The sequence below is a fragment of the Anomaloglossus baeobatrachus genome, chromosome 10 (assembly GCF_048569485.1).
Source record: "Anomaloglossus baeobatrachus isolate aAnoBae1 chromosome 10, aAnoBae1.hap1, whole genome shotgun sequence".
In the NCBI taxonomy this organism is placed as follows: Eukaryota; Metazoa; Chordata; class Amphibia; order Anura; family Aromobatidae; genus Anomaloglossus; species Anomaloglossus baeobatrachus.
The window spans coordinates 24825040-24839289 of NC_134362.1; the positions used below are offsets into that span (position 1 = coordinate 24825040).

The window sequence follows — 14250 nt, forward strand, 5'->3', positions numbered from 1 at the left end:
CTATATAGTAATAGTGCCCCCTCTGTGCCTCTATATAGTAATAGTGCCCTCTCTGTGCCTCCATATAGTAATAGTGCCCCCTCTGTGCCTCCATATAGTATTATTGCCCCTTCTGTGCCTCCTTATAGTAATAGTGCTCCCTCTGTGCCTCCATATAGTAATAGTGCCCCCTTCTGTGCCTCCATATAGTAATAGTGCCCCCTCTGTGACTCTATATAGTAATAGTGCTCCCTCTGTGCCGCCATATAGTAATAGTGCCCCCTCTGTGCCTCCATATAGTAATAGTGCCCCTCTGTGCCTCCATATAGTAATAGTGCCCCCTCTGTGCCTCCATATAGTAATAGTGCCCCCTCTGTGCCTCCATATAGTAATATTGCCTTTTCTGTGCCTCCATATAGTAATAGTGCCCCTCTGTGCCTCCATATAGTAATAGTGCCCCCTCTGTGCCTCCATATAGTAATATTGCCTTTTCTGTGCCTCCATATAGTAATAGTGCCCCTCTGTGCCTCCATATAGTAATAGTGCCCCCTCTGTGCCTCCATATAGTAATAGTGCCGCCTCTGTGCCTCCATATAGTAATATTGCCTTTTCTGTGCCTCCATATAGTAATAGTGCCCCTCTGTGCCTCCATATAGTAATAGTGCCCCTTCTGTGCCTCCATATAGTAATAGTGCCTCCTCTGTGCTTCCATATAGCAATAGTGCCTCTCTGTGCCTCCATATAGTAATAGTGCCCCCTTTGTGCCTCCATATAGTAATAGTGCCCCCTTTGTGCCTCCATATAGTAATAGTGCCCCCTTTGTGCCTCCATATAGTAATAGTTCCTCCTTTTGTGCCGCCATATAGTAATAGTGCCCCCTTTGTGCCTCCATATAGTAATAGTACCCCCTTTGTGCCTCCATATAGTAATAGTGCCCCCTTCTGTGCCTCCATATAGTAATAGTGCCCCCTTCTGTGCCTTCATATAGTAACAGTGCCCCCTTTGTGCCTCCATATAGTAACAGTGCCCCCTCTGTGCCTCCATATAGTAATAGTGCCCCCTCTGTGCCTCCATATAGTAATAGTGTCCCCTCTGTGCCTCCATATAGTAATAGTGCCCCCTCTGTGCCTCCATATAGTAATAGTGCCCCCTCTGTGCCTCCATATAGTAATAGTGCCCCCTTTGTGCCTCCATATAGTAATAGTGCCCCCTTTGTGCCTCCATATAGTAATAGTGCCCCCTCTGTGCCTCCATATAGTAATAGTGCCCCCTCTGTGCCTCCATATAGTAATAGTGCCCCCTTTGTGCCTCCATATAGTAATAGTGCCCCCTCTGTGCCTCCATATAGTAATAGTGCCCCCTCTGTGTCTCCATATAGTAATAGTGCCCCCTTTGTGCCTCCATATAGTAATAGTGCCCCCTTTGTGCCTCCATATAGTAATAGTACCCCCTTTTGTGCCTCCATATAGTAATAGTGCCCCTCTCTGCCTCCATATAGTAATAGTGCCTCTCTGTGCCTCCATATAGTAATATTGCCCCTTCTGTGCCTCCTTATAGTAATAGTGCCCCCTCTGTGTCTCCATATAGTAATAGTGCCTCTATATAGTAATAGTGCCCCCTTTGTGCCTCCATATAGTAATAGTGCCCCTCTGTGCCTCCATATAGTAATATTGCCTTTTCTGTGCCTCCATATAGTAATAGTGCCCCTCTGTGCCTCCATATAGTAATAGTGCCCCTTCTGTGCCTCCATATAGTAATAGTGCCCCCTCTGTGCCTCCATATAGTAATATTGCCTTTTCTGTGCCTCCATATAGTAATAGTGCCCCTCTGTGCCTCCATATAGTAATAGTGCCCCCTCTGTGCCTCTATATAGTAATAGTGCCCCCTCTGTGCCTCCATATAGTAATAGTGCCCCCTTCTGTGCCTCCATATAGTATTATTGCCCATTCTGTGCCTCCTTATAGTAATAGTGCCCCCTCTGTGCCTCCATATAGTAATAGTGCCCCCCTGTGCCTCCATATAGTAACAGTGTCCCCTCTGTGCCTCCATATAGTAATAGTGCCCCCTCTGTGCCTCCATATAGTAATAGTGCCCCTTCTGTGCCTCCATATAGTAATAGTGCCCCTTCTGTGCTTCCATATAGTAATAGTGCCCACTCTGTGCCTCCATATAGTAATAGTGCCACCTCTGTGTCTCCATATAGTAACAGTGCCCCCTCTGTGCCTCCATATAGTAATAGTGCCCCCTCTGTGTCTCCATATAGTAACAGTGCCCCCTCTGTGCTTCCATATAGTAATAGTGCCCCCTCTGTGCCTCCATATAGTAATAGTGCCCCCTCTGTGCCTCTATATAGTAATAGTGCCCCCTCTGTGCCTCCATATAGTAATAGTGCCCCCTCTGTGCCTCCATATAGTATTATTGCCCCTTCTGTGCCTCCTTATAGTAATAGTGCTCCCTCTGTGCCTCCATATAGTAATAGTGCCCCCTTCTGTGCCTCCATATAGTAATAGTGCCCCCTCTGTGCCTCTATATAGTAATAGTGCTCCCTCTGTGCCGCCATATAGTAATAGTGCCCCCTCTGTGCCTCCATATAGTAATAGTGCCCCTCTGTGCCTCGATATAGTAATAGTGCCCCCTCTGTGCCTCCATATAGTAATAGTGCCCCTCTGTGCCTCCATATAGTAATAGTGCCCCTTCTGTGCCTCCATATAGTAATAGTGCCCCCTCTGTGCCTCCATATAGTAATATTGCCTTTTCTGTGCCTCCATATAGTAATAGTGCCCCTCTGTGCCTCCATATAGTAATAGTGCCCCCTCTGTGCCTCCATATAGTAATAGTGCCGCCTCTGTGCCTCCATATAGTAATATTGCCTTTTCTGTGCCTCCATATAGTAATAGTGCCCCTCTGTGCCTCCATATAGTAATAGTGCCCCTTCTGTGCCTCCATATAGTAATAGTGCCTCCTCTGTGCTTCCATATAGCAATAGTGCCTCTCTGTGCCTCCATATAGTAATAGTGCCCCCTTTGTGCCTCCATATAGTAATAGTGCCCCCTTTGTGCCTCCATATAGTAATAGTGCCCCCTTTGTGCCTCCATATAGTAATAGTTCCTCCTTTTGTGCCGCCATATAGTAATAGTGCCCCCTTTGTGCCTCCATATAGTAATAGTACCCCCTTTGTGCCTCCATATAGTAATAGTGCCCCCTTCTGTGCCTCCATATAGTAATAGTGCCCCCTTCTGTGCCTTCATATAGTAACAGTGCCCCCTTTGTGCCTCCATATAGTAACAGTGCCCCCTCTGTGCCTCCATATAGTAATAGTGCCCCCTCTGTGCCTCCATATAGTAATAGTGCCCCCTCTGTGCCTCCATATAGTAATAGTGCCCCCTCTGTGCCTCCATATAGTAATAGTGCCCCCTCTGTGCCTCCATATAGTAATAGTGCCCCCTTTGTGCCTCCATATAGTAATAGTGCCCCCTTTGTGCCTCCATATAGTAATAGTGCCCCCTCTGTGCCTCCATATAGTAATAGTGCCCCCTCTGTGCCTCCATATAGTAATAGTGCCCCCTTTGTGCCTCCATATAGTAATAGTGCCCCCTCTGTGCCTCCATATAGTAATAGTGCCCCCTCTGTGTCTCCATATAGTAATAGTGCCCCCTTTGTGCCTCCATATAGTAATAGTGCCCCCTTTGTGCCTCCATATAGTAATAGTGCCCCCTTTTGTGCCTCCATATAGTAATAGTGCCCCTCTCTGCCTCCATATAGTAATAGTGCCTCTCTGTGCCTCCATATAGTAATATTGCCCCTTCTGTGCCTCCTTATAGTAATAGTGCCCACTCTGTGTCTCCATATAGTAATAGTGCCTCTATATAGTAATAGTGCCCCCTTTGTGCCTCCATATAGTAATAGTGCCCCTCTGTGCCTCCATATAGTAATATTGCCTTTTCTGTGCCTCCATATAGTAATAGTGCCCCTCTGTGCCTCCATATAGTAATAGTGCCCCTTCTGTGCCTCCATATAGTAATAGTGCCCCCTCTGTGCCTCCATATAGTAATATTGCCTTTTCTGTGCCTCCATATAGTAATAGTGCCCCTCTGTGCCTCCATATAGTAATAGTGCCCCCTCTGTGCCTCCATATAGTAGTAGTGCCGCCTCTGTGCCTCCATATAGTAATATTGCCTTTTCTGTGCCTCCATATAGTAATAGTGCCCCTCTGTGCCTCCATATAGTAATAGTGCCCCTTCTGTGCCTCCATATAGTAATAGTGCCTCCTCTGTGCTTCCATATAGCAATAGTGCCTCTCTGTGCCTCCATATAGTAATAGTGCCCCCTTTGTGCCTCCATATAGTAATAGTGCCCCCTTTGTGCCTCCATATAGTAATAGTTCCTCCTTTTGTGCCGCCATATAGTAATAGTGCCCCCTTTGTGCCTCCATATAGTAATAGTACCCCCTTTGTGCCTCCATATAGTAATAGTGCCCCCTTCTGTGCCTCCATATAGTAATAGTGCCCCCTTCTGTGCCTTCATATAGTAACAGTGCCCCCTTTGTGCCTCCATATAGTAACAGTGCCCCCTCTGTGCCTCCATATAGTAATAGTGCCCCCTCTGTGCCTCCATATAGTAATAGTGCCCCCTCTGTGCCTCCATATAGTAATAGTGCCCCCTCTGTGCCTCCATATAGTAATAGTGCCCCCTCTGTGCCTCCATATAGTAATAGTGCCCCCTTTGTGCCTCCATATAGTAATAGTGCCTCCTTTGTGCCTCCATATAGTAATAGTGCCCCCTCTGTGCCTCCATATAGTAATAGTGCCCCCTCTGTGCCTCCATATAGTAATAGTGCCCCTTCTGTGCCTCCATATAGTAATAGTGCCCTCTCTGTGCCTCCATATAGTAATAGTGCCCCTCTGTGCCAACATATAGTAACAGTGTTCCCTCTGTGCCTCCATATAGTAATAGTGCCCCTCTGTGCCAACATATAGTAATAGAGCCCCATTTGTGTCCTTGCAATAAATAAAATAATACTGCTCCTCACCCGACCTCACTCCAGCAAGGAGCATTCTGGAGCTGAGCATAGGTGGCGTGATGGCATCACTTTGGACATGATGCCCCCTCTGGCACCTGCAGGCCTAATGCGACCTGTGAATTGCCAAAGTGAGTGAGGGATCAGGGAGCCAATGGCTCTTTGCTCTGCTTCAGTTTTGAAGCGTTTCCACATCCAGAGACCCCGGTGACCCAGTGCCGGACCAGCCTATTGCCAGAATTGCCAGATGGACAGTCCAGCCCATGACCGTGCCGGTATAACATAGGCGTCTATGTTATACATCTGGTATACAGTTATACATGTGCAGCTGGTGTCGCCCGAGCATCTTCTGTGTAATTATCCATGTTATATGTGATATAGAAGGGTTAATAGTTTCTATATTTCTTGATTTTACATATTTTATTGTTCCATTAGTATATCTGCTGAAGGTTCATAGTCATTATGGAACCTTCGGAATACGAAACAAGCTCAAGGATTATTATTGTCTGCTAAATGTTTTTCTGATCTCATATGCATGACTCTACATTTTGGGTTTTCTCAAACTTAAAGGTCATATGATCAACTTGTAAATTTCCAGCTGGAAGCCTTTTTTTTTTTTGCAATATCACATTGATCTGTAAATGGTATAAATAATCTGTACCTTGGACTTGACCCGGACGGTGCTGTAATAACGCAGGCTGTAGAGATACTTCTATTATAAGAACTGCACAGATTTGGTATTTGGGCTTTTTTTCTACCCTTATTTGGATACGGTTCCCACACGTCACCGGATAGCGGTGGTAACGTGGAGCGGTGGCATCCGAACAGATTGTGTGTAGGAAGATACTGGGATATAAAGGAGCGGCGGAGGGAAAGAAGGAATCACGAGCTCCAGAGAAGACGAGAGACGGATCTCTGCTGCAAGAAAAGGATTCTCAAAGATCTCAGCTGCTCATTATAGATCTGCAGATTGCTGTATAGGATCCTCCGCACAGTATCCGCCAAAGCAGCACAGAGCATCCTTCGCTTTCCATCCTCTTCTCCTCCACCATGTCAGTGCCCCAGCCTGAGGACCATCTCTGCACCTACGAGGAGGCCATGCAATGCAGCACATATCTGGAGGAGGAATTTCCTCTGCCCTCCAAAACTAAAGGGGCTCTCCGGAGACGTAGAGAAAGCAGGCTGAAATCTCAGATTCTGTCCTTTGAAGAGATCCAAGAAGTGGAGGAGGAAGGAGTTTCCCCTACCGAGGAGGAGAATGCAAGAAGAACTTTCCTCCAGTCCCTGGAAAGTCTCAGGAGGAGCTCCAATCTGACACATCTCCATAAAGAAAAGCTGAGCAGGTACAAGACCAGCCAAGACTCCAGTGACTCTGATTCTGGCATGTAAGGAGCAGAAGATGCCTCCTCTCCATGGTGCCAACTGCTTCTTCATATGGACCCTTGTGTAGATGTGCAAGGGTCCTCCACTCTTGTTGGGTGTCTTATGCATTCACTTTGGGACTCGGTTGCAGACCCCATTAAAAGACATGGGATGAGGAGAGGGGTTGGGGGGTTTTCCTCCTTAGGAACCCAGAAATCTTCATCACCCCCATTGTAAGAAGTGGTCAGTCTGGACATAGGTTCATATTCAGTGGGGTCTTATCAAGGTACAGACAAGGACATTGCAGCCCATAACTGTAAAAAGGGGGACAGAGCCTCCCCAATTTCTGTATACGAGCCAGAGAAGCCCCCCGACTGCTGATTCTGTGCATCGGCCGCAGTCCTATCATCGGGGGCAGATATAGCAGAGCCAATATTGTCATTCCAAGTATTGTCAAGAATATGTTTATGTCTTAAACCTTCTATATTCTCATGTAGGTGCAACTCTATGAAAGCGAACTTTAGATTTTTAAGCCTCATTTTGCAGATAAATGTTAATAATAATTATTGTATTATTATTAATACATTATTAATTATTGTATTATATTATTTTTATTTGTGCCATTGACTTGTCCTTATAAGTATTCACTGTCTTGTATGGGGTGTTCCGGTCACGGGGAGAACAAGTGTATCCTTATCTTCTGTCTACAATAAAGTATAAGATTGGATGTTTTCTGAGAATTGTTTTTTTTTTTTTTAACTAATTTTTGAGGAAAAAATGTAATGACATATAGAGATATAAACTATATGGACAAAAGTATGTGCCCCCTCCACATTACACCTGCTCTCTGACCTTCCATCAAGTGTCCATAGATATTAATATGGAGTCGTCCTCTGCAGATATAAGGGCTCCGCTCTTCTGGGAAGGATTTCTACAAGGTTTTGGAGGTGTCTGAGGTAGTTTCATATTTTTATCCAGAAGAGCATTTGAGAGGTGACCCTGATATTGAGGGTGGCCGGACTCATAGGAGGGGGTGAGGTCCGGGCTCTGTGCTGCCAGTCATGTTCTTCCCCCTCCATGTACAGAAAAGGGTCTTCCCCAAACTGTTTCCACAAAGCTGAAGCTACACTTATCCACAGCGCTGAAAAATAAGATTTCCCATCTCTGGAACTAAGGGGCTGAGGAACGACCCCTGATAACAGCCCAGAGCATCATCATCCTCTATAATCTGTACAGCGGGGACACTGCAGTCAGGGGGTAACATTCTCCATTCACCAAACGTAGACTCCTCCATCAGACGTAGATAGAGCAGTGTGATCCGTTACTGCACAGAATATGTCTCCTCCAGAGTCCAGTGGTGGCTTTACACCGCTCCATCCAATGCTCAGCATTGTGCTTGGTGATGTACGACTCGGCATTGTGCTTGGTGATGTATGGCTCGGCATTGTGCTTGGTGATGTACGGCTCAGCATTGTGCTTGATGATGTACGGCTCGGCATTGTGCTTGATGATGTACGGCTCAGCATTGTGCTTGGTGATGTATGGCTCAGCATTGTGCTTGGTGATGTATGGCTCGGCATTGTGCTCGATGATGTATGGCTCGGCATTGTGCTTGGTGATGTACGGCTCAGCATTGTGCTTGGTGATGTACGGCTCGGCATTGGGCTTGATGATGTACGGCTCGGCATTGTGCTTGATGATGTACGGCTCAGCATTGTGCTTGGTGATGTATGGCTCAGCATTGTGCTTGGTGATGTATGGCTCGGCATTGTGCTCGATGATGTATGGCTCGGCATTGTGCTTGGTGATGTACGGCTCAGCATTGTGCTTTGTGATGTACGGCTCGGCATTGGGCTTGGTGATGTACGGCTCAACATTGTGCTTGGTGATGTGCAGCTTAGCATTGTGCTTGGTGATGTACGGCTCAGCATTGTGCTTGGTGATGTATGGCTCGGCATTGTGCTTGGTGATGTACGGCTCGGCATTGTGCTTGTTGTACAGCTTGGCATTGTGCTTGGTGATGTACGGCTCAGCATTGTGCTTGGTGATGTAAGGCTCGGCATTGTGCTTGGTGATGTATGGCTCGGCATTGTGCTCGATGATGTACGGCTCGGCATTGAGCTTGGTGATGTACGGCTCAGCATTGTGCTTGGTGATGTACGGCTCGGCATTGTGCTTTGTGATGTACGGCTCGGCATTGGGCTTGGTGATGTACGGCTCGGCATTGTGCTTGGTGATGTGCATCTTAGCATTGTGCTTGGTGATGTACGGCTCAGCATTGTGCTTGGTGATGTATGGCTCGGCATTGTGCTTGGTGATGTACGGCTCAGCATTGTGCTTGGTGATGTAAGGCTCGGCATTGTGCTTGGTGATGTACAGCTCAGCATTGTGGTTGGTGATGTATGGCTCGGCATTGTGCTTGGTGATGTACGGCTCGGAATTGTGCTTGGTGATGTATGGCTCGGCATTGTGCTTGGTGATGTACGGCTCGGCATTTTGTTTGGTGATGTATGGCTCGGCATTGTGCTTGGTGATGTGTGGCTCGGCATTGTGCTTGGTGATGTACGGCTCGGCATTTTCCTGGGTGATGTACGGCTCGGCATTGTGCTTGGTGATATATGGCTCGGCATTGTGCTTGGTGATGTACGGCTCGGCATTGTGCTTGGTGATGTATGGCTCGGCATTGTGCTTGGTGATGTATGGCTCGGCATTGTGCTTGGTGATGTAGATTTACAGCTGCAGCTGCTCGGCCATGAAGCCCTCGGTGGGTGCAGTGTTTGTGCTAATGCTACCACATAAGGTCTGGGCTCTGTAGTTATGGGGTCCACAGAGCGGTGGGGACTTTTGTGCCCTCTGCTCCTAAGCACTTGGCCCCCCGCTCTATGACATTATGGGGTCTCCACTTTGAGTAAAACGTGTGTCTGATACTTTTGTTCATACTCTGCCCATGATGGGCTTTACATAGATTAAAATAGAAGAATTGCTGGCACTTCCTAAACTTATAGTCTGAACTGGGGCAAACTGAACATAACATAATATCCAAAATAACAGCTGCACTCAAGAAAATGGAAGGGGAAAAAGAGGAAGGATGTAAATGGTGAACATTGGAATGTGAATATGCATTACTGCCCAGAAAACATCAAATATTATTATTTTTTTAAAATGATTTGCTTAGCAAATAAAAATGGCTAAATTTACTTGTGCTCAGTTACCACACCAAGGTGCAGCTCTCAGCTGGGTCCTAACCTAGTTTAATACCTTTCTTCGTGTCTAAACTGACCTCTTATATGGGCCAGAAAAGAAAAGTTAAAACACCTGAAGTAACTGGGAGAAGTGCACAAAGGACATGACTTCATAATACAAAATAGAAGAAGTGCCGGCCATTCTTCTAGTTTGTATTATGGAGTCATGTCCTTTGTCTGTGCACTCCTCCCAGTGACCTCAGGTGTTTTTATTTTTCTTTTGCAGGTTCATTTCTGGCCCATATAAGAGGTCAGTTTGGACACGAAGAAAGGTATAAAAGTAGATTAAGACCCAGTTGAGATTTACACCTTGGCGTGGTAACTGGGCAGAAGTAAATTTTGCCATTTTTATTTGCTAAGTACTGTATTTTTCGCTTTATAAGACGCACTTTTCCTCCCAAAAATCTGGGAGGAAAATGGGGGGTGCGTCTTATAATCCGAATATAGCGGTACCTGGGTGTCCTGTCTGTGTGGCGATCGGGCGGCCGGGTGCCTGTGGCTGTGTGCCAGCGGCCGGGTACCTGTGCTTGCATGCGGTGGCAGCCGGGTACCCGTAGCTGTGTGCGGGCGGCAGCCGGGTGCTGTGTGCGGGCGGCAGCCGGGTGCTGTGTGCGGGTGTCAGCCGGGTGCTGTGTGCGGGTGTCAGCCGGGTGCTGTGTGCGGGTGTCAGCCGGGTGCTGTGTGCGGGCGGCAGCCGGGTGCTGTGTGCGGGCGGCAGCCGGGTGCTGTGTGCGGGCGGCAGCTGCACAGGCACCCGCACGCAAGCACAAGGTACCCGGCCGCTTGCACGCAGGGTGGGCGGGCAGCCTGCTGGCTGCCACTCTGTGCGTGCGGGGTGGGCGGCTGTGCAGCAAGTTACTCAGTTTGTCCACGGTCCCAGTTTCAAATGATGGCGCCGGGAGTGAGCGCGTGCGCAGATGGAGCTCTCATCCAAGAGCTCCATCTGCGCATGCGTCGCTCCAGGCGCCATTATTTGAACAAGGACCGCGGACACTGGGACACTCACTGCACCGGCCTGCTGCAGCACTCACCCGCTGCCGCCGCCGCCACCACCACGGACCCTGCGGCTCCTGCCACCACGGTGTCCCACGGCTCCTGCCACCCCGAACGCCACCGCGCCTGCCACCACCGCACCTGCAACCACCACTTCCCCACCACTGCTGCCCCCCTCCGGTAAGAGAACACCGGAGTATAAGACGGACCCCATTTTTCTTTCTTTTACCTTTTTTATGTCTAAATTTGGGGTGTGTCTTATAATCCGGTGCGTCTTATAATAACTCATTTTTTCCCTGTTTTCTGGGCAGTAATGCATATTCACATTCCAATATTCACCATTTACATCTTTCCGTTTTTTCCCCCTTCCCTTTTTTGGAGTGCAACTGTTATTTTTGACTTTATAGAGATTATACCTGAACTCTGCAGAGTATTTTTCCATTTCTTACTCACTGCACCGGTGATCAGCACAATCCCATTATCAGGCCCAGACATTCGCGGTCACATCATAGATCAGTGGTAGGACTGAGAAATCAGAGCTTTTCATGGATGATTGGAGGGATTAAAATCTCTGTAAAATTTGTGATCGTTATAGAAGCAACAAAATAAATGCAAACATTTTCAACCTAGAAATATACCAGGCGCTGTCACATGCGGACTACAACCCCCAGCATTACAGATCAGCGCTTCCCCACCCAGTGAATGTGATCTGACCCTTCTTTCTGCTTCTGTCCCTATTGGAGCTGTCCCCGGTGCTGAACTCCCTGGTAATTTGGTACACTCATCCCTGAGAGTGACTGTGTTTTGGGACTGCTCCTCCTCCTATCTGTTCCTGACAGGTACAACTAAAGCTGACATTGCTTGCTGGGACTTATAGTCCATCATATGCTTCTCATTGAGACACCTTTCAGCCAATTTGTCTCTTAGTAGCCACTCAAAAGTCAGACTGCACAATGGAGGCAGTGAGCAAATGTAGCAGAGCGGAGTTTGTCGTTTGGCACAATTTTTCTATATATACACCATTGCACAAAATTGCAGATAAATCACCTTCAATGGCAACTCGGCTGCACAGATTCTAGGGCTCTGCTGCATCTGAGCACTGTGCAGGAGTCTGGAGGCAGAGGTTTACTGGGAAGTTGCCATAAATGATTTTTATTTGATACGTTCAACATTCTAAAATAAGAATATACAAAAAAAAGTTTACTTGGGGGTCTATCAAGGTCTATCAAGGGTGAAATAAAGAATTACTTGGTTTGTTGAGCTGAGCTTGTCATTTTGCATTATGTTTTGCTTTATAGTAATCAAAATACCTATAAAATAAGAACCAAAGGAGGTTCATAAAAAAGGAATTGGTGTCTTTTTCTTAATAAAATGTTAATTTTATTTAAATGTTTTTAAAAATACATATAATACATATTCAAAATAAATATAGGACAGGATCAAAAAACCCCTGAAGATCAGAGTACCCCCTGAAGAAAAGAACGCTTGAAACGTGCGTCGGGGCATAGCGGCACGCAGGACATCTCTGACCAACAATAAGGTATATCAGACTTAGAAATATGTTTTGCACTTTACAGGCACTTTACAGCAACAAGTCACTTTCACTATACCTCCTTCTTCTGGTATTATATATAACTACATATAAAATAGCACTTTATTATTTATATGTTATATATGATTAACGGATATTTATATTGTTGGTCATTGCACTAGATATTTATATTACCTGTTATACTGCTGCTAAATCACTTTGGGTTTTCTGATCCTGTCCTATATTTATTTTGAATATGTATTATATGTATTTTTAAAATTTTTTAAATAAAATTAATATTTTATTCCGAAAAACACCCCAAATCCTTTTTTATGAACCTCCTTTGGTTCTTATTTTAAAGGTATTTTGATAACTATGACTATTTAAAGGTGATCTAATACGGAAGAATATTTTGATTATTCATGTTTTGCTTTATATTGTAATAAAACATTTAGCAGATGTAGCAGTGCTCGGTTTGTACATGGAGCAGAGCTGAGTGTGCAATTTGCCTCAATCTTCCTTAATATAAGCTTTTCTTATCTGTAATGTTGCAGATAAAGCTATTGCACTAAAGAGACAATGACATAACAAACCCAGCTCTGCTACATCCTTATTTATGTGTATTTAAGTATATTTTCTAAGTTTATAATATCTAAAGGGGAAATGTTTGACATTATTCCTAGGACCCTGGGACACCCAACCAAGAGGTTGCATTTACCAAGACTGCAGCTGCCAGGGCATGCTGGGAGTTGTAGTTTAACCACAGTTTGTGAGACTCCACTGAAAGGACTCCACTGAAAGACCCCTGATGTGGAACAACCAGTGACAGGATAATGGTGAAGATCATGTAAGGGTTAAAATCTTGTTTTGTTTATGAAAAAAAAGGTACAAAATAACAAATAGATAAGAAATTAGATTTATTTATTGAGAAATATATAACAAGCAAAATAGAAGTATTGCTGTCAATACACAACACCGCCCCCTACAGGATAAGAAAGTCACCAAATAGAAAAATCACATTGCTAGAAAGGGATCCGACAATAGAAAAATAGATACTTTGTCCTAGAAAATAGGTAGTCCCATGTAAACAGCACAAGGAGCTGCAGTCCCATGTAAACATCACAAGGAGCTGGAGATTTAGAATCCGAAATCCTAGTGGGATAATAGGAAACTTCAAGGTACATATTAACCCAGACTCAAGGACTCAGTATATTGGAGAGGAAGACCACTGGAGCCCTGATTTAGGGGGTCCTTCTTCCATAACTGGCAGTCTTGGGTGGAGAACCTCCCTAATAAGTCCATATTGGTGCAATCAGAGGCTGCATTGTTGGATCCATGAGTTGCAGCCTTGGAGTGGAGGATCTTAAGGGTCTCTACAAAGTCCAAAAGAAGTGGAAGACCCCTGGAGATCCCTGACTGTAGACCTTGATACAGAAAGTTGTTAGTTCCATGGATAGAAGCCCTAGAGTAGAAGATGGTGAGATGGATGGAAGCCCTTGGACCCTCACAAGGATCATTGACAAGTAGTTGGCACCATGGAGGGCAGCTCACAAGGTGGGCTCAGAGTCAGTGGAGTCCTGGCTGGTCTTGTAACCATTCATCTTGTCTTTATGGAGAAGAGAGATGTTGGAGCTCCTCCTGAGACTCTCCAGGGACTGTAGGAAGGATCTCCTGGCTTTCTCCTCCTCGGTAGGGGAAGCTCCTTCCTCCTCCACCTCCTGGATCTCCTCAAAGGACAGAATCTGAGATTTCAGCCTGCTTTCTTTGCGTTTCCGCAGAGCTCCTCTGGTTTTGGAGGGTAGAGGAAATTCCTCCTCCAGGTAGGTGCTGTACCGCATGGCCTCCTCATAGGTGCAGAGATGGTCCTCAGCCTGGGGCACTGACATGCTGGAGGTGGATGTGTGCAATGCTCTGCAGGGAAGGCTGAGAGTTCTGCAATGCTCTGCAGGGGATGCTGAGATGATTGTGTGCAATGCTCTGCTGGAGGTGCTGAGATGGATGTGTGCAATGCTCTGCAGGATATGCTGAGAGGGTTGTGCAATGCTCTGCAGGATATGCTGAGAGGGTTGTGCAATGCTCTGCAGGATATGCTGAGAGGGTTGTGCAATGCTCTGCTGGATATGCTG

The 14250-nt window shown here is 46.1% G+C and overlaps 2 protein-coding genes across 2 annotated transcripts; one reads left to right on the forward strand and one right to left on the reverse strand.

Moving 5' to 3' along the window:
• The first annotated feature begins 6046 nt into the window (after positions 1-6046).
• On the forward strand, positions 6047-6385 carry LOC142254303 (uncharacterized protein C11orf96 homolog). The gene has a single exon (XM_075325351.1). It carries the CDS (start codon positions 6047-6049, stop codon positions 6383-6385), a length of 339 nt encoding a protein of 112 aa, XP_075181466.1.
• A 7286-nt stretch (positions 6386-13671) lies between these two features.
• LOC142254304 (uncharacterized protein C11orf96 homolog) lies at positions 13672-14010 on the reverse strand. The gene has a single exon (XM_075325352.1). It carries the CDS (start codon positions 14008-14010, stop codon positions 13672-13674), a length of 339 nt encoding a protein of 112 aa, XP_075181467.1.
• Positions 14011-14250: the final 240 nt, after the last annotated feature.